This window comes from Nilaparvata lugens, chromosome 3 (assembly GCF_014356525.2).
Source record: "Nilaparvata lugens isolate BPH chromosome 3, ASM1435652v1, whole genome shotgun sequence".
NCBI lineage: Eukaryota > Metazoa > Arthropoda > Insecta > Hemiptera > Delphacidae > Nilaparvata > Nilaparvata lugens.
Window position 1 is genome coordinate 25,666,671 of NC_052506.1, and position 26,694 is coordinate 25,693,364.

The window sequence follows — 26,694 nt, forward strand, 5'->3', positions numbered from 1 at the left end:
TGTTTATGATTGTGGAGAAAGTAGAAATTATTTTGCCAAAACTTTTTAGCCGTGGTACAAATTAATGAAACGTTTTCATCTCTATAAGCAAGAAACTTCTTCAAGTCAGTTTTATTATGTGTGCCCGATGATTTTACAAGTACTTTGTTTTTTCAAGAATTATTACTCACATATCCTCCACTTTTCTGTCTTATTACAATTCAAATCATGGATAATTTTATTCTCTGTCATTGACATTCACCCCTTATACCTTATTACATTTTCATTTCAAGAATCGATCAATCAATATCTTACTCACATTATCTAATCTTTTCATTACTTACTAAATATTTTATATTTTTATACATCATTATTATCTCTTATATTTTACCAGTACACTCAAACTTCATCAACATTGTACCAATATAATTTCAAATGTAACAATCATTAATGCCACTGATTTGTGATGAATAAAAAACTGTTACTTCTTAAATGCTTCTTAAAATCACTAAAAATAGACAATATGGTTAAATATTGCGATTCTCCAAAAAGTAAGATTTCATTATTTACCAAACACCAAAGAAGCGTGCAGTTTTGAAAGTTTGTTAAATTTGGCGGGTTTTCTGTAACTCTAGCCGCAAAAAACGTATCAAGAGTTTAATAAAATCAGTCATTAAAGGAACTTGAAATATCATACATTTATGAATAATACTCTTAAAATATGCTTTATAGTTTCTTATAGATGAAATAAACACTATTTCAGAGATGAATTACGTAGAAAATTAAATTGGAGAGGAAATTACTATAAATTTGTTTGGTTGGCAATGCAGGTTGATGACGCGCCATCGGCTGGCTTCTGGCTAATGGCTATGGAAGCGTGACTTTTCCAGACTGTCGTCGTATTCAAGTTCCCGCGTTGGAGTGATAGATAATGTGCTTTTAATAAATTAGTTTAAATATTTCTAGTTTTCATAAGTTTATCGGAATAAATATGGAATCAGAAAATAAATTCTATTCAGATGGTAAGTTTCTAGCAAAGTTCAATGTGTGGCATTCTTATTTGATGTTTCCCACCAATTTCAACTTTTAGGTTATTTTGATGAAGTAAACAGTCATAATTTGTTTCTAAATTTATTTTTATAAAATTTTCTGCTATATCTAGCTTAAAAGTATTAATTCATGTACTTTTTTAGAGTTTTATTCGTGTGGTCAAGTAACCCAATTAGTTTTTTAAAACTCTGTTAAATAGTTGACTTTTATGTTGAGGCTGAGACATCTTGGAAAGTATTAATAATAATTCAGCTTATTTATTTACTGATGAATTACATTGTATTGATATGAATAATCCGATTGATATAATAATAAAACAGTTATAATATATATGCTCATTTTATAGACATTGTACCGGAGAGGTAAAAATTGAATGTTAGCTCTAATTAATGTTGCAGGTAACACTTTATAAATTATTAAAATATCTATCAATTAATCAATAACTAGTCAATGAAATATTACTGCCATGAATTAACTGGTTATCACAGATTATATTTATTGTAATCCCTTTTTCAACCGCTTTAATTCCTGAAACTAACTTTCTCTTTCCAAAAATATTATTCTAGTCTTGTTGCTCATTTCCTTTAATTTTTCTACGATTCAATTTTAAATTCAGATTTACATTTGATAAGAAAAAAAATAAATAAAATTTACTTTTTTGAAACCAATTTATTGTGAAGTTAAAAAAAATGAGATTTGCGCTTGAGATTTTGCATTCAAGCAATCTTAAACCTTAAATTCCAGACTTCGGAAGCGTGACTTGCAAAAGGCTTACTCTTCTTACATTAATTTTGTAACTTTTTATTCATTTTTGAATTTAAGCTAAGATTTCCCGATCCAAATACAAAGGGCGGGAAACACGCCCATCAGGCATTATACTACCTATTTTTTGTATTTCTTGTTCCATGCTCTTATTGTCTCATTAGTACAGTATTTTCAAGTAGTAACCTACCTTATGTAAATTATCAGTTCAAAAAATATACTGTTTATAAAATATTAGGCTACTTCTAGGCTAAATTGATTTTTTTTCTTGTTTGGCGGGAAATATACATTTTTATTCTCAAGTGTAAACTAATTTCCAAATTTCGAGGTTTTATAAATATTGCAGAATCATAATTTACTTGAATTATATAGAAATGTTTAAAAATAAACTTTATATCCAAAGAATTATTAATTTTGAAAATATTACGGTTGATGCTTATCTGTTAAATTGGGGACTGTACTTTATTAGCAAATTAAATAATACCTTCCAAACATTGATTGTTGTATACGCAATGACAGGTAATAAGTTAGCAGTCATTATTTTTGCATAATTGTTTTTGGAGCAAACTTTGAGTCAGAGTGATCCGAATCTGAGGCTTTTTAATATTGCATACTTCATTCAACATTTTACAATACGTTATACATTTGAATAACGTTACACTTATGTTCTCTTTTCCGGATACCAATTAACTTTGTTACAGTATTCAATTCATTAGGTAATCGAGTTATATTTTATTTCTATCAATTTGTATTACTCGTTATTTCCTTGTAGAATGATAGGTCTCCTACTTCTTGATAGTCTTTATCTAATGCTATTATTTATAATTTATATCTTCCAACATAGTGTCGAACCTAATTTATTCAAACTTGTTTTTTTTCAGCCGGTAAAATCACGCCAAAAAGACAGGCTCTTCGAGATCTAAGCAATGGCGACTCTCCGGTTTCACCAATGGCCAATTTCAAACTTCTCATCAAAGTTGCCACGAATCAAAGCAGCTTTATCGAAAGCCAATCACAATCATTGAAATTCTCCGAGAGCCAATCAGAATCGTTGAAATTTACCGATAGTCAATCAGAATCGTTGGAATTTGCCGAGAACCAATCAGAATCGGTGAAATTTGTGGACGAATTGCCAAAGATCCGACCCGATTCGCCTTCATCCGAAGACAACAAAGGTTACGGTCCTGGTTATGTAAGGAAAAATAAGTCACTCGGGTTTTTGTGCGTCAAGTAAGTATCTTGGTTAATTTTCTATAATATTAATATCACGATTATATTCAATTCATTTAAATACAAGCACAAACCGTATACAATTTAAATTGATTGATTCAATTATACAATTCATACATAAACTAAGGATTAGGATGTGATCACATTGAATGCGTTTATGTGCAAATGCACGTCGAATCATGCATGAGCGGAAAAACAACATTTGATAATAATTGCCATTGAAACACGTTGTGACTTGTCACACTGAACGCAACCAGCAAGTGCACGCTTTTAGGTGAGTGTTCCTGTTGCTCTTTCCACATTTTGTTTCTCATCTGATAAAGCAAGCGTGCATTTGCACATATTATGCATCCTAAGTGCACCCAATCCAATCTGTACAAACCATAAATTGCAGCATTTCTCGTATGGATATTATCATGATAGTATTCTTTAATTGATTAGGTAGTTATTTGAAGAAATCGAAAAATCCTAATGTTAAAGCCGATTTCAAAAGTAGTTCGGACAGTAAAAATTTACTTTCAAGGATATTATAATTCATTTTAATATTAATATTGAAACTATACTATTGCTTCTCCGCTCCTTTAGACGCTTGAAAAAGTAAGATGAAAAAGTCTAGTCACTCTTCTCACTCAGTTGCCTTTAAATTTCATACTCTCATACATTTTGTGATGTTTTAAGAAACTTCAGTTTCTCAATTGGTAATATGTAATTTATACTCCTACCATAAAATCATTGTATGTATTTAAATAAGTGGTACTAATCAACTAAAGAAACATGACGAATTGAAAATGATATTTATAATAACATTATAGTAATTGTTATTCATTTTAAATTCTCTTGAGTGATTTTTGTTGATTATGGTGCTTAGATAAGCCTTTGACTTGTGCTTGTTTTACGGTAGAGATACTAATGAGAGATGAATAGTCTCATGTTGGTTAACAAGTTTATATTGTAATTAGAATTATATTTTATTGTAATAATAATATATTTTTATATTGTCGGTGGAAATCAATAATAACTTTCCTGTTACAGGTTTTTGAAAATGTTTCCATTAGACATGAAGAAAGGCCATTTCTTGCAAATATCGTTGAATCATTTAGCAAAAGAGTTGGGCGTGGAAAAAAGGCGTGTTTATGATATCATAAACATTGTCGAGAGTCTTGCAATGGCTGAGAAGGTGAGAAAATTCGCTTGTCAAATACTGTACTTTAATCAAATTGTTTTTCTTTTAATTTAAAGGCTTTTTATCTTAAATAATGTCAAGTTGTACAATATCTTATTACTGTAGTTGATTTTTTGGCCGAATAAAAATTACATTACAGTACTTCCAATTCTAACGAATAAACTCTGCTAGGAGTCGTTTTAGGTCAGTTTCTGGTATTCATCGGCGTTTCTCTTCTTCCCTTTAATGGTTCTGTTATTTTCGATTTTGTAAAAGTTGGAAGAATAAGGCTCCACCATTCCATTGTACTTTGGTCTGTTATTTATTGTAATCGAAAGATGATACTGACTAATTATGTGATCTTATCACTCACTATCTTTGTTTGTCCTCACTTGTAATACACTTGAATTATGTGTTTATTTTGTATGTTGTATGTTTCCAAGAAAATCAACATAACATTGGTATTACGGTACTGCCGTACTCTAGTTAGTTTGTTTGTTGAAATGAAATTTTGAAAGCTTTTGTAGTCTTCATGATCATAAATATTATGAATAAAGTTTCCAAACTTGAAAAGTGTATTATCAAGCTCCTCATTTTACATAACTTGATTGTTATTGATTTCACTTGGGAATAATGGCAATTCCATTGTTTTTCCATTTTTACTTTCCTTGCCCTATTACTATTGGTGAGGAAAGTATTGCTTTTCGGAAAAAATTAAGGTACCCCAATTTCCAAATTTCTATACGTTTCAAGGTACCCTGTGTCCAAAAAAGTGGTTTTTGGGTATTGGTGTGTGTGTGTGTGAGTGTATGTGTGTCTGTGTACACGATATCTCATCTCCCAATTAACGGAATGACTTGAAATTTGGAACTTAAGGTCCTTACGCTATAAGGATCCGACACGAACAATTTCGATCAAATGCAATGGCGGCTAAAATGGCGAAAATGTTGTCAAAACAGGGTTTTTTGCGTTTTTCTCCAAAACGGCTCCAACGATTTTGATCAAATTTATACCTAAAATAGTTAATGATAAGCTCTATCAACTGCCACAAATCTCATATCTAAAAATTTCAGGAGCTCCGCCCCATCTATGCAAAGTTTGATTTTAGATTACCAAATATCAGGCTTCAGATACAATTTAAACAAAAAAAATTAAGTGGAAAAGATTGAGCATGGAAATCTCTACAATTAATGTCCAGTAACATTTTCACCTAAAATTGAAAATAAGCTTGAAATTCGAGAAGATGTGATTATCAATTGGAAACTGTTGGCAACTGTTGATTCTATTAAATCATTCACTATGAAGAGATAGCAGACATCGTGTGTCTACAGCGTTATTGTCCTGTCACCAGCTGGCTCAGATATTTTAATAATAGACTTGAGATGCGCGTGAACACTAGTGTCAGGTAATCTATTTTCATAACGGCAAGGAACGTTGTGTGAGTGCGCCACACCAGATTTTTTTAAGAAAAAGAATGAATACTTACAGTCAAGACATCCTATTTGAACAACCATTAAACTTCTAATCTACTCAATAACTCAACACATTTTTTATGTTGAATTGTCAAATTGTATTTCTCATTTCCGTGCAGGTTAGCAAAGATACATACAAGTGGTATGGAAATCAAAATCTAGCACAAGCAATGGGCCTCTTCTCTCAATATGCTCGAGTTATTGGGTTGGATACTATTGTAAGTATCCTCTTGATTACTAGTTTCATTAAACATATTATTTGTGGCTGAAAATTTGGTTTGATATAAATAATTATAATAATAAATCTTAAAGCTTGAACTTCATACTTATCTGAATAGTCTCATTTAATTAATTGTAAAAGGCAACTGTAATTCGTAACTTTTCTCAATTATTTACTTGGGAATGTTATATTTTCATAATCTTCACATAAACCTCAGTAATACACAATATTATGACTTTATGAAAATTAACTAAATATACTTGCTATAGTGAGATCCACGATATAATTGCAGTATTTGATTAACATTGGTATTGCTATCCTTGTTTATCATTCGACAAAGCAGATAGCACTATCCTTTTCAACCTCTGTAACGTTGCCAGATCGGTTTTCAGCAATGTAGAAATATTAATTAATAAACTATTTGACATAGATTATGAAAATTTATCATCAGATAATATACTTTCTTGACGAATAAAATATAATTATTGATCATTTTTAACAAGAAAGAACAGTTAATATTTCATCAGATATACCGGTATCAGCTATATTCTATAGAAGAAGGCAGTGGCAAGGCAGAGAATCGGCAACGCTGTTCTCACTTTCTCTACTGCTATTATAACGTGGACTATAGACCTCCTAACTAAAGCAAATCTAGATTGATTCAATAAATAATCCATAACTATAACTTAATTTAAAATATTATGTTTTTAATGCAGTATCTATCTATTAATGTATTCCAATTTTCTGTAATTAATTCGAATTATGAATTTTAATATTGTAGATGAGGAAAGCACAGGAAGGCGAAAGCTTGAACAGAGGAGTTTACAGGGATCTGTTTGAGGAGAAGCTAATTTCGTCAATCACAAGGGACACAAAATGCTTGTTGGACAATAGGCGGTTGGGTGTTTTGTGCCAGAAATTCATTATGCTTCTACTTGCATCTCATCAGGTAATTAAAAGTGTCACTAATTGAGTTGATCAATAATTATTTGAATCGTATCATCAATTCATGATGCATCTATTATCATCTCACAAGGTATCAATGATTAGGTTATTAGTTGACCTTAAGTGAAGTTATTATTATATTTATCCATACTGGATAAAAGTACTGTATCTGCATAGAATAGCTACTACATTAGTAGACGGGTTTACAAGTCATTATGATTTGCATAAAACATGCTTTCTTCCTTTATGCATGTTTCTTTTTCTTGTGTGAGTGTATGTTGTATTATAATATTTTACACTTAAAAATGGCTCTTGAAGAGTTGAAACTAGTAGTGTTGCTATAAAATAAAGTGTACTTGAGAATTTTTTATTGTGTATTAGCAGGTATCACCTGCTCCGCAAGGGTCCAATTGAAAACTTGACAACTAAAATATTTTAATAGAGATTTGAATCTTATATGTCTTAAAATAATCTGAAAATAGGCCCATAACCATCCTCGTTAAATTAAGAATCTATATACAAAACTTCAAATTGATCAGTTGTGCAGTTCAGACTTCATGTTGCGTCATTCGTGAATTTCCTGTCCCGCACGTGTATAAGCCAATTCTTTCCTTTATTATATTATAGATTATAATTAGTAGTCCTAAAAGGAAGAGTGAATATTGTATGTAGATTGAATTTTTTTTGCTTAGGGCCGTTTGCACAGTAAAAGCTTGAACTGGATTAAATCAGCTGGTGGCTTGAACTGAAAATAATAATAATTTCTCTGATTGCCAATGAATTGCAACCAGAGGAGTTTATTGACAAAACATATACATAATTGTTATATTATACATACAACATTGCTAATAATATGTGTCGGGGTGATCATAATATTCTTCTCTAAAACATGTTTAAAAAAAATTTAATTAGTAATTTTAGTTATAAAGGTTTGTTACTTAAACCGCATTATAACAGACTAGACTTTATATTGATTTAATCCAGTTTGAAAAAATATTAAAGAAATCAAAGCTTAAATTGAATTCAAACACCTGGTGGCTTGATCTCCAAATGAACCAATTATAAAGAACGAGACTTGATATGTATTTAGTCCAGTTTAAAATTTCGTTTAAACTGGCCCTAAGCAAACGGCACTTTGTCTGACAATTTTGTTTTTCTATTCGGTTGCAGCAAAACAGCCTGGTAAGCCTAAACGCAGCCGTCTCGCTGCTCGTGTCCGAAACGGAGCTGATCAAAACCCGTCAACGACGTCTGTACGACATCGCCAACATCCTGCAGTCGCTGCACCTGATCCGTCGCGTGTTTCCGTCCAGCAGTCGGCCGGCGGCGCGCGTCCTCAAACGGCCGGTCTTCGCCTACTCAGGGCCACGCCTCCAGAAGGTATCGCTCAACCTCGGCTGTGTCAACGACAACTGTCAAACCATCGCCAACCATTCGAGCAACACCATCGAAAGCGAGACCGAGACCCAACTCGACACCAGCTACATCGAGCCTCAAATCGACCAAAAACAACCGGCCGCCAAGAAGCGACTAGTATTCAAGCCGGAACTACGTAAGATTCCCTCCAGCAACGTTATACTCAAACCTTTCGATCTCTACTGCCAACCTAACAAGGTGGCACCCCCTAGCATAGAGCCTGGCGCATGCTATAGAGCCGTCAAGATGGGCTCTTCTGTACATCTAATTAAAATACAATGAAGTCAGCATCCTATTAGACAAATTAGTTGATATTATCATTTGATGGCATTACTGTATTATCATTGATGATATTACGGTATTATCATTGATGATATTAGTTGGTATAATCACATAGAAAAGATACCGTTAAGCATTATTCGTCTCTCATATTATGCCCTCACACGTTTCTACGAATTTAAATCATTAGTCATGAATTTTTGAACTATACAAAGTTTATCTATTTTGTAAGGTTCATGTTGTTAAATTTATAAAGTTTATAGAAAATTATATCTACTGTAGAAGATTATTAGAAAATATATCTCAAAGAAAATTGTATCGAGAAATTAACCATTATGAAGAAATTAGACTAAGATAACATTGTTGAATCGACAAGATAAATTATGAATTGATAATAATTATTAATGAAAATATCATTTGAGAAATTAAATTGAACCAGGTTATGCGAAGGCTGGTTTAAGGGTAGACCTCCATTACTAAACAGAAGCGAGTGAAAATTAGACCAAGATGAAATGAATGATTATCTTTGAAATTATTTTTGTGAGAAATATAATTGAGCCATGTTGATACCCAAGGCTGTTTTTTCACTACTATGTTTGAATTTTTTTTTTCATTAAATTAAATAAACTGCAACTACTGAACAGAAAGTTTCTATTAATATTGGATATGATGCAAAATACTTGAATCCTGCTTGTGTTATGACATGTCGAATCTATATCTGCCTTTCTATTTAATTACAAATTTATTCTAATAACAAGAATCATAAGTATCAAATCTTAAATCAATCTGTAAATGCATCAAATTTATTACTTTTTTCGATGATTAAAATAAGTGGAAAGAGTTTTGGTAACTTTGGTCTGCGCAAATGCATTAAAGAACATGCAGACCATTTTCGTATTATTTTCTCGTGTACCATTCACATCCTTATCAACCATATTGTTTTATCAACCATATTCAAAAATCATATTGTTTTAAATTGTAATAAATTTTTTTAGACCGGTACTGAGACTCAATAAATCGATTTATTTATGATTCTTATCCAATATCTACAATATTCAATCTTGAAAATTAGTATTTTAATAATTACCGTATGTATCTATAAGTTATACTTACATCGATTTTTGGACGATGAGGACGTCCTTATTTTAGCAGATTAAACGGAACTTGACAAACACATGATGTATGCACATCTTGTGTATGTCAAGTTATGTTTAATCTAATAGAATTTATAAGGACGGAAAAGAATCGATCGTCCAAAGATTGATGTGTGTGTAACTGGCTTAAATAATAAGTTACTTGGTATTCATTTTCAATCATAGTGGAAAATACTGAAATAAGTGTAAATTAGGGTCTATATTTTTTATTCTCATTTAATATACGAGTGTATTTCCTATGTTTTATTTTATCTTTTTCAAATAAAGACATTTTTGTCTATATGATACTCGAATCTTAGAGTCTCCGTTATGTAGATTTCCAAGTGTGGTTTTTCATCGGAACTTGAGAAATTCTTCGACCAATAACTGAACATGGATTAAATAGTATCATTGGGTCTTTTCATAACTTCTACGTTTGCCCATTTATCGGCCAATTTCTGTACGTTATTAATATTAAAATCTCCCTTCTGATTAGTACTGGTTTCTGCCTCACGACTCGTGTTTCCTCTGTACAGTGAGTGCTTCACCACAGTTAGAAAAGCCAAATTCAAATCTCCATTTTCTTCTAATTTCGCATACATTTTCAAAATTTATAGTTTTTCACTAAATGAGCGATTCGATTAATTAATGTGCAATTCATTTATTATTATTAATACATAATAATATTGTTGTAATTGTATATTGATAAATGCAAATCTCTGTTTGACGGAGATTTTTCTGCGATTCAAACGGATCATAGGAAATTTTAGGCCATCAACTAGTAAATTTCTCATATTCTTAGAATTTTTCCAGTCATAATTCGTAATCATTCCAGTACTGTTTCTAGACTTGAATGTTCTACAGAAAATGCTCAACCTATCCATATATTATGTCAAGCACTAGTACATATATTAGAATATTGTAACTGTGAATTTATAATAATATATAAAGTAGTAATAACGTTACTTATAAATAACTATAATAAATATAGTTCCCACAACGTTGCACATATATAAACGGTACTTATACTTCCTGTTGTATTCATAGATAATTATTCTAGAATAACTTACTCCAATAATAGGGTTAATTTGAATTTATAAAGATTTTTCAATTAATATGTAACATTTCCATGTAATTTGCGACACCCTGTTAAGGTTGAGTTGTGTGATATCAAATATGAAAATTAAATTCATAACTAATGTTGTAAAAGTTTTGAAGACACAAATTCTTCGTTGGTGAATTGAGGATTGTATAACTGAAGCTTCCAATTATCTAAGTCATATTAATTGCAATAATAGTAGTTGATATTAGTTTTGATATTATTTTCATTCTGCTTCATATTCTATGGTTAAATTTCTGTTATATTCAGAAATATTTGAGATTTTTATTAATTATATTACGGTATTATACATGATGTACTGAAGAAGCTATTTTTTCTCAATAAATGTGTTATTATATTATTTTATTAATCAGGCAAGGATATTAATTATCATGATTCTAACGTTGATTAGAATATATACTAGTAATAATATAATTATTCAGGTGCGTGTGTATTTGTTTGTGTGGGATTGGGAATAAATGTTTATATTATTATTTAGTAGTGAATTCAAGGATAAATCGGTTAAAATAACGAAATAGTGTTACAAATTTGTTTTAGAAACTCAAATATTTGTTCATTGTAGTGTATTATGGCAAAAATAATTTGAATTTGTTATCGTACATTTGGATATTACTGTTTATTTTTATCAATTATTTGTTTTGTTTAAACCATAGTTAGTAAAGTATGTTTTTTCAACTAGATCATATTCATACTTCTACTACTATTATTTTATACTACTATGTGCCAAATGTAAAACTGTAAAAGCGTTTTAATTGAAAGTTGAAATGTGCAATTAATCAGTCTATAGAGTTTGAGATTATAATCATTTTTTCTTTTACAAGTCATGCAAAAAAACTAACGTTATATTTCTGTGGCTTGGTGCAACAACTACCTATGTCAAAATGTCAACTTTCTCACAAATCAGCTTGAAAGATCACCTTGTATTTTCGAACTACATCATTTCAATACGGAAATGCCAGTGCTAGAAGTGCAGAAGTCGACATTGGTAGTTCTGGCATGGAGTATGAATGACAATCTAAAAACATTTGTCTTCATTGGTAGTTTTCGCACTCTGAGATTGGTAGACAATCATGACATCGGTAGTATAAACTGTATAACTTTTTATTGCTTTGAGATTGGACATTGGCACTTCTGGAACTGAAAATAATCGATATTAGTGATGTATTAGTGTATTAAACTCATTTTTGAAAAAAATTGACATTGGTAGTTTTTGCACAGATTTATTTTGTTAATAAGAGTATTTCACATTAGTTTCTACTGTCCGAGAAATCAAAGATGACATTTTCAGACAAAAGTTTTGCTTTTAACTTCAGTTTTAAATGATATGTAGCCGTAACATTGTCAGATAACCTCTGAATAATTGATTATTTCATTTTTTTCTGTTATTTGAGTATTTTCATTTTCTCAAAAATATATTTTCATATCTCGTTATTATTCTACTTGGTTGTATATTATTATTCACCTTAGCTTAGTTGGCATGGGATGCCAACAGCTAAGGATAGGCTGGAATTATTATTTTTTATTCAATTTGCCTCTTTGAACTACGATAAAAAGAGGGTTACATTGCAATAATTTATTTTGAGATATTATTTCATTTAGTAACACTATTTTAGTTGAACTGAAACCTTTCCCTCCAAAATGAATAATGAAGTAGTTTTCTGAAGAATTTAGTTGTTAGTTTTATAGCAAGGGAATAATTATTCAATATTACAATATTGTGCCTTAGTATTGTGTAGTATGATCTCATGTGTAAATTTAGTAAAATTTATTATATCAGATTTTTAAATAAATGTTTGTGAGTAATTTCCTTGACCTTTTGCAATAATTAATTTATGTTTATAGTGGGCAATCTGATGGAACACAATAAAAGCGTGTTGAACAAGAAAATCTATCTTCTGTTTTGCTAAAAAAAGTCTTGTGACTTGAATTATTTATATAATTTTTCATGGTTTCTCTTAAAAGTGCAAGGAATAGTATAAAAGGTAGTACTAGTTACAGTGTAATTTAAATTTACTCTGTTTTACTATTATACTTTATATTTTGATGACTGGCTGATAATTTTAAAATGAATAAATTTGAATGTTAAACAAAGAAACAGTACCTATGATACAAAAGCTCTTACAAGGTGTTACTTATAAGGCTAAGCGCACATGGTGTGACTGTTTTGCAAATACTGGTGCAAACCTGTTGCTTCTGAAACCAATTTGCAACTGAAACAAAATTGCAGTCCGCACACAGGTGTAATGGCAAAGTGCTTGGCAAACTACTAACTAAATCAGTTACATCTATTTTCTCTATTTCAACTCGTGCAATGCAAGTGAAATCGTGGGCCCTTGGTTGTTGACGACTGGTTTGAGAGTGATCGAAAAATAGTTGCTTCGTCTGTGTTTCTCCACTTGGAAAGGTACTTTAATTATCAGAGTTGCGCAGGCAACTTTTGCAACTGTTTTTGCAAAAAAGTCAGACCGTGTGCGCTGGCCTTATTCTTGTTAACTTCTATTTGAGAAAAAAATGTTAAATCATTATTAATTTTAGCTTGGATATATGCGTTAAATCTTATTTGGTTTTTAGCGAATGTGTGTTGTACAGAAAAGCTCCAAACTAACACTTTTAAAATATAAATGTTTTACTTGGTAGTTGATAATAATATCATTCTGTAGGTACTTCCAATTTTGTGATTATTGGTATTTCAGTTATTTTCAATGAAAAAACGAATAGTAAACGCCAATATGTAAATTAGCCAGCTGCAAAGCTAAATGCAGCTGTTACTTAAAGTTTGATAAATTTTATAATCATTATGATTTTGTCTTGTTTGAAATAAAGAAGAAACATAGAGTATTCAGAAAACTACCACAAACTGGATACCTAAAATATTGACATCAAATAATCTAGATTTTTGTCTATCTGGATAAAATTTTAGAAATTAACTAAAAGTCAATATGATTAGATTAAATATTTTGCAAAGAAACTTCAATAATCTTCAGTCTCTGAAAACATTTTCAACGTCAGCTAGAAGATCTGCAACTAAGGTAATGAAAAATCGAGTTTCAATTTTAATTTATTCATCTCAATTTATTTTCAAGATAATAATCATAAAGGATAAATCCAATATGTTATAATAATTATTTTAAAAGATTAATCAGTAGTTTTGTATGCTGAAGGTTTTGGTTTTTGACAAGATACAGAAATAACTTTACAGATAAAATTTTGTATAGGCCTAAGCTAATGTAAGCTATTTTAGTCTAAATTAAACTAATTTAGAGGTTTACCATTTACGTTGAACTATTGAACTAGGTAGGTGTTTACATGAAGATTGTCTTATCCAAGGAGGATATTACAGATTTGTCTCATCTATTAACATTAATTTTATTACATTACGGGTTTAAACCAACAGCTGATCAATCACCATTTAAACTTGGATGGTGCATAATTATCATATACGGCCCAAGGTTCAAAAACCCTATTTTTCAAACTTTCTTTTCAAAACTAAATTATTTTTCTAATTATTGTAAGATATTTTAAGCTGATACTATAAAGAAATACTGTACATTTTTCAGAAAGGAATTGTTGTGGGCGTTTATGAAAATGGAGAACTTACCAGTGCAGCATCAAGAATCAACATTGAATCTCAGGGAAAAGTTATGGACATTTTGAAAGTGTAAGTACAATTACAATACATTTTGGATTTGAAAATTTGAATTTTCAACTTAATTTCTCTTTCTCGATAATTTTCCTCTTAAATCTATACTCTATACATAGCGAAAATCAATATGCTGTATAGTATCGAGAATCGACATATCAAAAGGTTGATAGGTATAAGAAAATTACTGTACTGAACATTTTTTGTTGCAAATATCATGTAGAATCTATATTATGGTTTTCGGCTGTCACACCTTTCGTGGGACACAGTTCTGATTTGAGCTTTTGACTTAGTTTCCATATTTGTGTACATTGTAATTATGGTTGTTTTTTATGTTTGCAGATCAGACGTGCGCCTGGGCATGACCAATCTGGCGCACAACCTGGTGCCCGGCTACGACGTGGTGTCGCTGGTGGGCGCCGGCGCCAAGGGGGCCACAATGGACGCCAACGAGACGCTCGACCGCCACAACGAGAACATCCGCATTGCGGCCGGTCGCGCGGCCAAGCAGCTGCTCGACGAAGGGGTCGCCCACATCGAGGTTTGTCGCTACATCTTCCCGGAATGAGATTCACTTTAGACTGACAGCATTTTACCATAGAGAAAAATTGCATAAGTAGATGTCCCATGGTGAAGCTCATTATTTATGTTCCAAATTTCATTCTTAACTCAAGCCAATAGTCCTTGTAGTTGTTTTTGTTGAAGCTATGTGACGCTGGTAGTGTCTCATACTGTGCCATTCTAAGCTGTGTACACACTGAACAAATGTTCGACATACAAGTTTGGAAAATATGTTTGTTGAGGAGCTCAGGGACAAAAATTTTTAGAAGTTTGGACAATCATTGATTGTCAAACAAAAAATTACTGTTTTTCCAAACATTTTCAGAGTTGACAGCTGTAAAACATGAAGCCTAATCTTCCCACTTACAAATATTTTGTTTGGTGACGCGTCCACACTGGCCACGGGCAAACATTGTTTGTCAAACATAATAAAATTTGCCAAAATTTTTTCAACAAACATGTTTGTCGAACATTTGTTCAGTATGGACACGGCTTTACACTCACGCCCCAATAACACAGTAACAATCACTTCTACTATTACTAATTCATATAATTTATTATTATAGACAGTAGAAGTCGACAGTAATTGAATTAACGAAAAATCGACTTTAAATATCAAATCGACTATTTAATATGGAACATAATTAACCTATACCATGGGATATCTTCCTCATTCTTTTGCCATCTTTTCTCTATGATTTTCGTTATTAATAACACTGTAACGCTTCCCAATTAATCAAAGTTATTATAGAAGTGAATTATACAAAAAGCTCTTCAACTGTCAGTGTTCTTTTTGAATATCACAATCACTTCCCGTTTAATTGATATGCTGACAGTTTCAAGTGAACTTTTTGTGAAGTTGAGAAGTTGATATTATGGTAATTATTCATATTAAATGAAAAAGACTAAGAAATTGTCAGAAAACCTCAGATTAATTGATACTTAGATAGACCGGTTTCGGTTATTACACCATTGTCAATATCTGAAAACTCATTCATTTATTTATTTTCATTCAAGTTTAAAGTGAATGTTGAGCTATCATCATTCCTCTATAAATAACTTCTACGCCACCTATTCACCCAAATGCTGAAGCGAATCTGAAACTGCGAGCATTCAATTCAAACTTCTATATCAGCTTTCCTTATCAATACAACGAGTGCTTTCCGTCTCAAGTGAAGCTCACTAACAAAACTCTTAACAGAATATAAGTACCGTAGTGAAGATTGTTTCGACCTCGATTGAAACGATCATCAATGCTAATGTTGAGTAAGTGCATTTTTCAATTCATAAGTGTTTTAGATTTTAAGTTTGAAATTAATATTGAAAAAATATTGATAATATTCAACAGAGTATAGGTATTGTCAAACTATGCAAAACGCTTAGCACACAGAAAAGGCTGGCTCACAGCAAAGTATCCCTTTCCTTTGGGCCAACCACTTCCCTATCCGTTACAAAAACTGTCACCATAAACTCCAAAAATTCAATTCACCTAAAACTGATATAATTCACTGTAGAATTCACCATAAATAATCCTTTATTCTTTTTGATTGATACAATAAGTACATTATTAAAATGATAGGGAGAGAAAAAAATGAGCTAACCTTGTGCTATTCCTCTCCCAAATTTAGATAAGGTTACACATAGTCCAAAATAGGTTGTCTTTGTTCACTTCACAAAATTTTCAGTCCTTGATTATTTTCACAACGTAGATTTTTAAATTTAAATGTTTCAAAACCAAACTTACAAGAAATATTTCACATTTATCACTAAAATAGGAAATATTCACATATTTATTTAAAGAAATAGTTTTGCAGGATCAAAAAACAAACTTAATATTTGAAAAGCACAGCTGCTGTTGTCTTCTTCCCATAGAACCAATTCTGACAGTCTGAAGTGAATCTTGAACTGACGACAATATCAGTGCTTCCCAATGCTGACAGTTTGATATCAATCTCACTCTATAGAGTAAAGATTTGTTTTTGTCAAATTATGTGAAGAAACATAACAAATGATTCCTTCCTACACACATTCTGCTTTGTGGTATGAACGACTCTTCAGCAAAATTTTCAAATCATTCCAAAAAAATTTACAGATCCTCACATATAAATGAGAAGATTTTTAATAAATATAAGAGTCCATTTACGTTGGCTTTCTTTCAAATGGAGCTGTCACTGCTACTGTAGGTATATTTTTGTACTGTGAAGAAGAATCATTCTTGTTCTTGTGAGTATCGCTATTGCTAATTAAAGCACTTTATTTTTAATTAAAGCACACTCTCAAGTACTTTATACAATACAGTTATTGCATAAAGAAAAAGGGACACGTTACAGCAGAGGTCTTCAACCTTTTTCATCCAAGGGCCACATTGTTAACTCTTGGGAGGCTTAGAAGGCCAATAACAAGGATGCACGTTGAATTTGATTTGTGGGGACACACACGACACGGGGGATTAGGGGGGTGTAAAATTATTATATTCCCATTAAAATAACATGAGGAGTTTTAAGTGGGTTTAATAAAAACACAGGAAGAAACATACCAATTCATTTTATTTTAATACAAAGTACAATTTATTGAGTGTAAAAAGGTCATAAGAGAACTTGACAATGCATGAATTTAGCAAGTTGAACAAAATAAGTTTTTTAAATAAATAGTAATAAGACAACTTGACAATACACGAATTCACAAAAAGTTACTAAGCTAAAAGAGAATACTTATTTTTAGTGAGAAGATTGCATTTGTTTTCCACTTGAAATGTCCGCCCATTTAGACACAGACAGTTCGCGCGCACGTACACAGGGACATGTACAGTTCGTGCAGACAATTTGCTAATATCTCACAATGATTGATCGCTGCTTGTTTACAGCTAATTTTACACTCATTAAGAAATGGAGTGGCTAATAAGAGAAGATTATGAACTCACAGTTGTTGTCAAAAATGTGTATAGATATATATTTTTTAAAAACGGACAAATTCCATCCGCGGGCCGGATGTGGCCCGCGGGCCGTAGGTTGGAGAGCCCTGCGTTACAGGACTCGAAGGGTTATATTCCTTTTATTGTTTGTTTATTCCTAAATCCCTGACCGTTCTTTTCTAAAGACTTAACAATAAAATTTATATATATTTAATAATATAATATATTATAATATAAATAATACAATTTATATAATTTGTATATATTTTCAAGGTGGACCCCTTCACCAACGCTGAGGCGGCCGCCGAGGGCGCCATTTTGTCCGTTTGGAACTTTGACTATCTCAAGTCGGACGAAAACAAAAAGCCGGAGCCGAATGTGGTCTGCAGTGAGAAGAATGAGGAGTGAGTTGGCCAACAATGTTTCCTCATTTGAAAATTAGTTCAGCTCATCACACGTAGGCCTATGCTGTAAAGCATATTGGTTGTTATTTATCATTTACTTGATTCTTTTTAAAATTATCTGTGTGTCCCCTCTAATACTGAATCTAAGTAGTTATTATTAGAATATAATAATAATAATAATAATTCATTTATTCTTCCAATTTATACATTACACATAATCAGAAATTATGAATAGTAGAGTAGATATATCACAACAAAAATATTGCAAATTATAAAAATAAAGATAATCAAATAATACGTTATACAAAGAAATCACAATAACTCATTTACATCAATAGAAGAATGAATAATTTCAAGTACCCCGAGGACTAAAAAGTCCTGTTTGGGGTACCATCATATTTTTAATTAAGAAAAAAATAACCAATGAATTATTATAATTATTATTTTGAATTATATTTATAATATAAACATAGGGATGGAAATGTACTATAATGAGAAATAATATTAACCATCAGTTAACATTTATTTTTAGTAGTAGCCTATTCAAGTTTTTATAGAGATAATCCAAGGCTTTTAACAATATTTTATACGGTAAGCATTTTCTTGGCTACGTCTCCTGAATTCTAATCTAATAGTTGGTTGTATTTGGGGAGAAAATGTTGATATAAAATTCATTTTATAGTCCAAGTCTCGTGTCATTGTAATTTTTTCGTATTTTCTGATCTGATCGATGAATTAATTTGCAGAGACGTCTGGGAGAAAGGAAGGATCAAAGCCGAAGCACAAAACTTTGCCAGAGTGTTGACGCAGTGTCCTTCCAATCTGATGACACCGACCCATTTTGTTGAGGTAACAACTATTCTGATGAATTTGACTGTATTATTATACCTTTTAATCCTCCAATTGTAAAAAGTGAGATGTCCTATTGATGTTTGGTGAATTTAGTCATTTAAGAACCTTAAATTGTTGCGATTGAGCTAAAAATGTAAACTCTAAAATACCGTAGCTAAACTCTTAGTCCTAATCATTGTTGACATTACAATAAAATTCTTAGTCCCGTTTTCTAGGACACTTATTATTAAATCTAATGAACCATTATATCAATTTTCTGAATCTATAGGTTTAATGGTCCATTAGATCAAATAAGTTTCTAAGTTGTTGTAGTAGTAGGTACCATTACAAATCATGGAAATGATACTTTCTACTGCACCGGTCACTGACTCTGACATAGGCCTACCGGTAGTGATTGTGAAAATCCTCCTCAACTGTAAAAATATAGTAGTAGTGAGTTCATACAACAGTAGAAGTTTTACCATAAACAGAAGAAACTCACCAACATTCCTTCAACGAAATTTGTTGTTATGTTTTTTAATATTTTTTTGTTGATTAGAGAATAAATCCAATAACATTTTTTTTCAACAAATTTTGTTTTTAATGTTTGTAAATGTTGTTTGGCATTAATTTTTTTTTGATTTTCAGTGTGTGATCGACAAACTGTGCCCATGCGGAGTGCAGGTGGAGGCCAGAGACCGCAAATGGATGAAGGAGCAGAACATGGAGGCTTTCCTTGCTATGGCCACTGGGTCCACGGAGGCGCCGCTCATGCTGGAGGTGGCCTACTGCGGCGGCAACCCCGATGCCAAGCCCGTTATACTGACAGGTGAGAGAGTATCTGGATTACAACGCAAGAAAAGTAAAAATCATACAAGAGCGCCTCTTACTGGTTCAAAGTTGAGAAATATCCTTCTCTAAATAAATGAATTATCACAATTATTAAAAAAAACATTTCAAAACAATGAATAATATTTCCCCATAGGGCAAGTTTTCCCCATAGCAAAGTGCTGTCTGAGGGATGTATAACTTAGTACATTATATGACAGCAATTCGGTCGAAACAAATCCGTTTCGTTAAATTGTTGTCAGCTACATTGAGGAGTTTCGTAATATCTCTTGAAAATCTACTAACTTCTTGGAATGAACTAGTAGTGCAGTTATTGTTAAGTAAATTAACACAGTAGGGTATCAGTAGCACAGTCTTCTGCTCTTCACCTCTTTAGAGTGATAATATTTATGGCAGTTGAATCAAATTATTAAGTTGTGTTGAATTAGTAGCAATCATAATAAAAACGTTTGAATAATTTCGATCAATATCCTCTCAATCTCCCATTCATAATGAAGAATGTTAATAATTCTTCTCTCGAGAAATGTGATTTAATTTAGTTGAGCAGAAAGAATAGTTAGTGATCAAATTACTTGATTTTTTTTGTAGGTGATAGATTACGTGTGTTGAATTTAATCTAGTAGAAACGATACCAAATAGACTCAAATTGTCTATTATATTCAGGAAGTGATTTACCTCCGAGTAAAACCGTTGAAATTGTTATCCAGAGTGTTCAATAATGTTCATCAGTGACAACAATAATGTTAAATCGAGTATAGAAGGTACAAATTAATATTGCAAAAACAAAAAATGATTTAGTTAAGTTACTACCTAGAGAAAACACACACACACACATAGTTTTGCTAGAATCTGAAGCATTCAAATTCATTCAATAATTATTTATCTATCAATAGAATTATTTCAATGATCAATAATAGGGTTAAAATAAGAATTAGGGTTACACTAAACTTAGCTTGTACTATTCCTCTTTTAAAATTTAATGGTAATGAAGTCCAAAAGGTTATGTGTATGTTATACTCTTGTCACATTCCTGGTCCGAGAATGCTCCTTGAGAATAATTAACAATTGATAACAATAATTTTAAATTTAGTAATGTTGTTAGAAAGCCGAAAAAACACTACATGAAAGCTTAATAATTTTATTAATATTGAATTAAAAAAATGAGCCGAAAATTCACAACCACAAGTTATTCCACTCATAACAGCTGTGGTCTTTTTATATAAAAAAAATGAAATTTAAATTAATAATTAAAAAAAAAATTGAGCCGAAAATTCACAACCACAAGTTACTTCAAGTATTTTAGAGTACCGTACCCTAACTCAATTCATGCGTATGTTTACTATATCGTTGTAAACTTAGCCCTTTAATCCCAGATGTGATTATATTTGCGTGGATTTGATGATTGGCAGGCAAAGGAGTGACATTTGACGGCCACGGCGTGTGCCACGACAGACAGTGCGACCCCGAGTTCAGTGCCGACATGGCCGGCGCGGCCGTAGTTGTCGCCACCATCAAAGCAATCTGCGAGCTCAAAGTGCCAGTCAACGTCAACGGTAAATATTATCAGTGTCATGGAAAGATAGCATAAGAGGATATACCATGGTGTTGGGTATCAAGTTGAGATGATACTGTATCATGTTGTGTTGATACTGTATTATGTGTGGTGATACTGCATCATGTGTGGTGATATTGTATCATTTATGGTGATACCATAGAAAATAGATAGCATAAGAAGATATTGCATGATACAGGGCGTTCATGTTCCAAATGCCATTGTTAACTCAAGCTGATAGTCCTAGTAGTACTTTTTCGTGAAGCTATGTGACGCTAGTAGTCTCACTCTCAAACTACACTCCACATATATCGTGAAAACAAACTATTGAAGATAATTATCACGAAACTACTGGACAAAACTTGTATGAAATTTATCAAGCATCATTTTTGTATCCCATTTGAACTCATGAGAATTATATTTTCACTATATTGGACACGTTCACTGATACTGGTATATGCGGGAATCCACATTTATTAGATTCGATATTTTGAAATAGGTACTGTACGATATAGACATCCTATTTTTTACTTTTACTTCTATTGTGAACATATTATTTCATTTTTTACATTTTCTGTAATTATTGTTTGTGCTTTCTTTTTCGAGAATAAAGTAATTATTATATTTTCTCATGAATTTTCTTATTTCCAGCAATAATTCCATTATGCGAGAACATGCCTGGTGGCAACGCGGTGGCTCCTGGTGATGTATTCACTGCCCTCAACGGAACCACCATCAGAATTGATGACACCGACCATGATGGCCGCATATTCCTCGTTGATGCCCTCTGCTATGCTGCCAGATACAAGCCCTGTCTTACTATCAACGTGTCAACTTTGCATGGTAGACTGATCTCTAATTTTCTGCCTATGAAAAGAAATTATTTTTCATTGAAAATTGTAGGGATAATAATATATTATATAATATGGATAGCTAAAGTTACTATTCATGCAAAAATGGAAAGATTCCTACAGAACAATACTCAGAAGAAAATTTATTGGCTGAGGGTGCTCCTTTAATATTTATTTTACTCGATTTTTCCCTTTGGCATTTGGCAATAAAGCACGTTGTACATATTGACATTAGAGAAGCGGCTAATGATATCTGATACGGGAACGCGGAATTGGATATGTCCGGAACTCAAATAATGTACATGGCATTACAAATTCCGTGTGTCCACGATGACATCAAATTAGTAGTGGACGCTTAGATGACGTTACTATTGTCCCTTAAGGCAGGCTGCTTATTAAGACGAATTGAGGACGAATGATGTCATAAAATTAGCATACAGCTTGATACATATGATACTAGCTCCTCTCTCTCTATGATACTAGCAATGCAACTTATGAAAATGATAGTTCCTTTCGTTGTTAGCTACCGTATTGTTTCTAGGTTGTTTAAAGTGATGTTTCAAGATCTAGTACGTATTACAGTAACTATATTACCCACAGTATGGCCATTGACTGTCACGCTTCTGATTGGTTAGCTCGGTCACATGATACAAATCCGTCATTAATATTACAAACAAACTTTCAAGTCCTATCTTATAGCATTAGACATTTGGAACTTATCACTTATTTTACCGATTGGAAACATATTATGAACTTAAGATGAGTTTGATATATCATTTTCGAAGAGAAATTGATTTTACTTTAATATAGACAAAAAATATAACTTTAAAAACACTAATAAAGCTTAAAACGTCAATTTTCCTTCCCTCGGACTCTTCGCGGACCACTTCTAGAGCTTTCGCGGACAACTTATTGGGAACCAGTGATCTATATAAATATGTAGAAAGATAGATTTCAATTTTGTGTATTTACTCATCCCATTTATTGGATCGAACTTCAAATAATCAAATTTCAAAATATTTTTTGTGGCTCAATTGAATATAACATTTTATGAAAAATTTAACCATGATTAAGTGATGATTAAAGACGTCTTGACTTGTCTGATTCTCTTCAATACTGAGTACCCTACCCCTATTGATATGATTTTCGAGTTGCATTACCACGAGCAGTGGTTGAGATTAGAAATATCACTAAATATAAACAATAAGGGTTATGTGTGTTATTTTTCAATTTCTTACATGTTTATTAAATTCATCAAGTAGGATTTTGGCTAGAATAATTGGCTCTTCCAGAGTTTATATTCAATGTTGTGCTTTACAATATTTTCGTCAGACTTATTGGCTGAATAAAACAAATTATTTAAATGTTATGGAATCTATTGTGATGAGAATTCCATCATGCTTCTAGAAATTGATATGAGAACTTTATTATTTGTCAATGGAACAAAATTTATTACAATATCATGACACATTCCAAAAGTTTTATGGTATTTTTTTGGAAATTCAGCTTTCAGGTTACGTTACCTACCTTTCATTTTTACTCGCTATTATCTACGATTTACTATTTCAAGTTCCAAAACTAAATTGGGAATATAGAAAAAACATGAAAGAAATTATATCGAAGTTAATAATCACAAAAATATACTTTAATAAGTGAAAGCAAGCGATTTTACTTATAATCCCATATAAGCTCCATTGTAAAATTAAAATATTTGGAATCTTCATGGCGGCGGTGGGAAAAAAATCTAATGGCCATACTGTGGGTAATATAGTTACTGTAGTACGTATACATCGTATTTAAGCCGGTACAGTTGAGGTTAGTAGTTGGGTAATTGACGTTTTTATGTTGTTCCATTATCTTCCACAAATGTAGTTTTATATTAATTTCACAGCAAAATAAAACAACATAGATTGTTCAACTACAAATGCTCCAGGAGCATTGCTTGGATAACAAATCCTCCATCGTAAGTATTTCAATTCATTTCTAGTACAAATAAAAAGTAACTCTAATAAAACATGATTTTTTCTTTTTGTGATTGATGAATTGACTGTGATTGTAGATTCGATGAGAATAGCGCTTGGAACAGGAGCAACTGGGGTGTTCACCCTGGCTGACCACATTTGGAAAGACATGAGCGAGGCTGGTGCCAAATCTGGAGACCGACTTTGGAGACTGCCCTTGTGGGATCATTATCGAATGAAAATTCAAAGTAAGCATTTATTTTTACGAAATCAACAAAATTTTAAAAATTGTGAAATTATATGCATTCATCAAGATAGGCTAAATATGTTCTCTTGTACACAGTCTATAATGAGATTCACTGCAAACGGTCAGCATTCCTCATCAATGATTCAACCAATGCTGACAGTTTCAAAGGAATCTCACATACAGAAACAATTTCTGATAGAAACTAGCAACGCTACTGGAACTGGAGAATCTCTATCACTTTCCATTCAACCACTTTGTAGCATTCCTTTTATTGTTCGGCTCTGTCTTAACTATCCACAATTATATATATACTTATTCTATTCATTTATCTTTATTCTTATTCTATAAATTATGACTATTCTGATGTGTCTACTTTTTGCCTGTATAAATTTCGATCCGCTTATTTGTTTGCGATTTAAAATGTTCTACATTTTTTGTTTTGAAAAGTAAATAATGCAGTAGTGAAATTGTTGTAAGTAATTGAGTGGTTTGGTTGTAGGCGACGGTGGAGCCGATGTGACAACAGTTGGCAAAGGACTTGGAGGCCACCCCTGTTCAGCGGCTGCCTTTCTTAAGGTGATCTTAATATTGATACATATTTTAAGCTGTTATAGTTATTAAATTCAAAATAATTATTATTAAACGAAAATCCCAAGTAGATGCCGAATTTCCATCTAGCTGTTTACCCGTTTGTCAATATTTGCAGTAGCAGAAGTCTTCAGGGTGATTCACAGCATTTAATTAGGATTTTCGTTTAATAATAATTATTCATTAATTAGCAAATTTGAACAAATGCAACTTCCAAATTATTTCCTTCTTTAAATTAAAAATAGTTTTCAATTATCCAAAATGTTTATACAGGATGGGCCAGATAAAACCGGTCCCGAGCGAGTTTACGTAATACTCATACAATGCGTAGGCCTACAGGAAACTGAAAGTGACTAGGCAAAATAAAAAAATACATAATATTAAGTAAAATGAAATTTTATTTTGTCTATTTTACAACATGTACATTTAAGGATTTACAGTCTCTGTTCAAAATGGGAGCCACCAACTTGTATGCAAATTTCAGCACGGCGAATCATGTTCAGGAAAACAGTCTGCAATTCTTCTACTGGAATGTTGGCAATTTCTTGTCGTATGGTTTGCTTCAATTCTTCTAAAGTCTGTGGGTTGTTGTGATAGACATTACCTTTGTAGCTTAATTATGAAATGATAAGCATTCTTTGTAGATATCATCTTATGTTCAATTGTACTTAAATTAATGATCATTGATTTAATGTTCATTGTTTAATTCGAAATACTAGTTCTGTTTCAGAGATTGAGACAATTTATTGAAACTGTGTGTACTTGATATATCGATATGAGTTCTACTTTCCATTCGTTTTTACATACAATTACAAATTTATTTTAATTACTTGAAGATGTTTTATAAAATCATATTAAACTATCAGCTAACCCATGCTCCGCAAGGGTATAATTGAAAACTGGACTTACTGAGAACTTGAAGAATTTAATATAGGTATATAACCATCCACGGTAAATTAAGAATCTATATGCAAAATTTCAAATTAATCAGTAAAGTAGTTCAGACATGATGATGCGTCATTCGTGAATTTCCTATCCCGTACGTGTATAAGACAATTCTTTCCTTCATTATATTATACATTACATAACATGTAATTGTTTGCAGTTGTTTGCCCCTCCCTCTGAATTCGCGCACATGGACATCAGTGGAACGGGCCGCAAGAGTTCCGGAATCAACCATCCCTACCTGCAGAGAAATCTGATGACCGGAAGACCTGTGCGCACTCTAGTCGATTTCTTCTGCAAGTTCGCAACCAACAAAAGTTGATTCTCGAACAGTATATTTTTATTAAAACTAATCTTCAGACGTCTTTCATCTTTAAATTCTTTGTTTTTGTTTGTGAAGTCATTAATTGTACTTTGATGTCTGTCAACTGTTATAGGATTTAATGGAACTTGTAAATTCGACGCCAAATTTTTAAGGGAAGTTATTAAAAGCGCTTGAAGCAACTGTTATTTCTAGAAAATTATTAAAATGACTTTTTAAATTACAAATTGAGTCGTTCTGTTTCATTTTACTAATCATATTACT

The 26,694-nt window shown here is 31.9% G+C and overlaps 2 protein-coding genes across 2 annotated transcripts; both read left to right on the top strand.

Moving 5' to 3' along the window:
- The first annotated feature begins 843 nt into the window (after nucleotides 1–843).
- LOC111043794 (transcription factor E2F7) lies at nucleotides 844–11,949 on the top strand. The gene is made up of 6 exons (XM_022328840.2): nucleotides 844–1,001; nucleotides 2,673–3,021; nucleotides 4,054–4,198; nucleotides 5,775–5,873; nucleotides 6,657–6,824; nucleotides 7,991–11,949. Exons 1-6 carry the CDS (start codon nucleotides 971–973, stop codon nucleotides 8,516–8,518), a joined length of 1,320 nt encoding a protein of 439 aa, XP_022184532.2. The 5' UTR covers nucleotides 844–970; the 3' UTR covers nucleotides 8,519–11,949.
- A 1,572-nt stretch (nucleotides 11,950–13,521) lies between these two features.
- Nucleotides 13,522–26,659, top strand: LOC111043793 (cytosol aminopeptidase). Its single transcript, XM_022328839.2, has 11 exons — nucleotides 13,522–13,797; nucleotides 14,326–14,426; nucleotides 14,751–14,949; nucleotides 18,154–18,284; nucleotides 19,031–19,133; nucleotides 19,764–19,944; nucleotides 21,374–21,517; nucleotides 22,168–22,359; nucleotides 24,427–24,576; nucleotides 25,075–25,151; nucleotides 26,269–26,659. Exons 1-11 carry the CDS (start codon nucleotides 13,708–13,710, stop codon nucleotides 26,428–26,430), a joined length of 1,530 nt encoding a protein of 509 aa, XP_022184531.1. The 5' UTR covers nucleotides 13,522–13,707; the 3' UTR covers nucleotides 26,431–26,659.
- The last annotated feature ends 35 nt before the right edge of the window (nucleotides 26,660–26,694 follow it).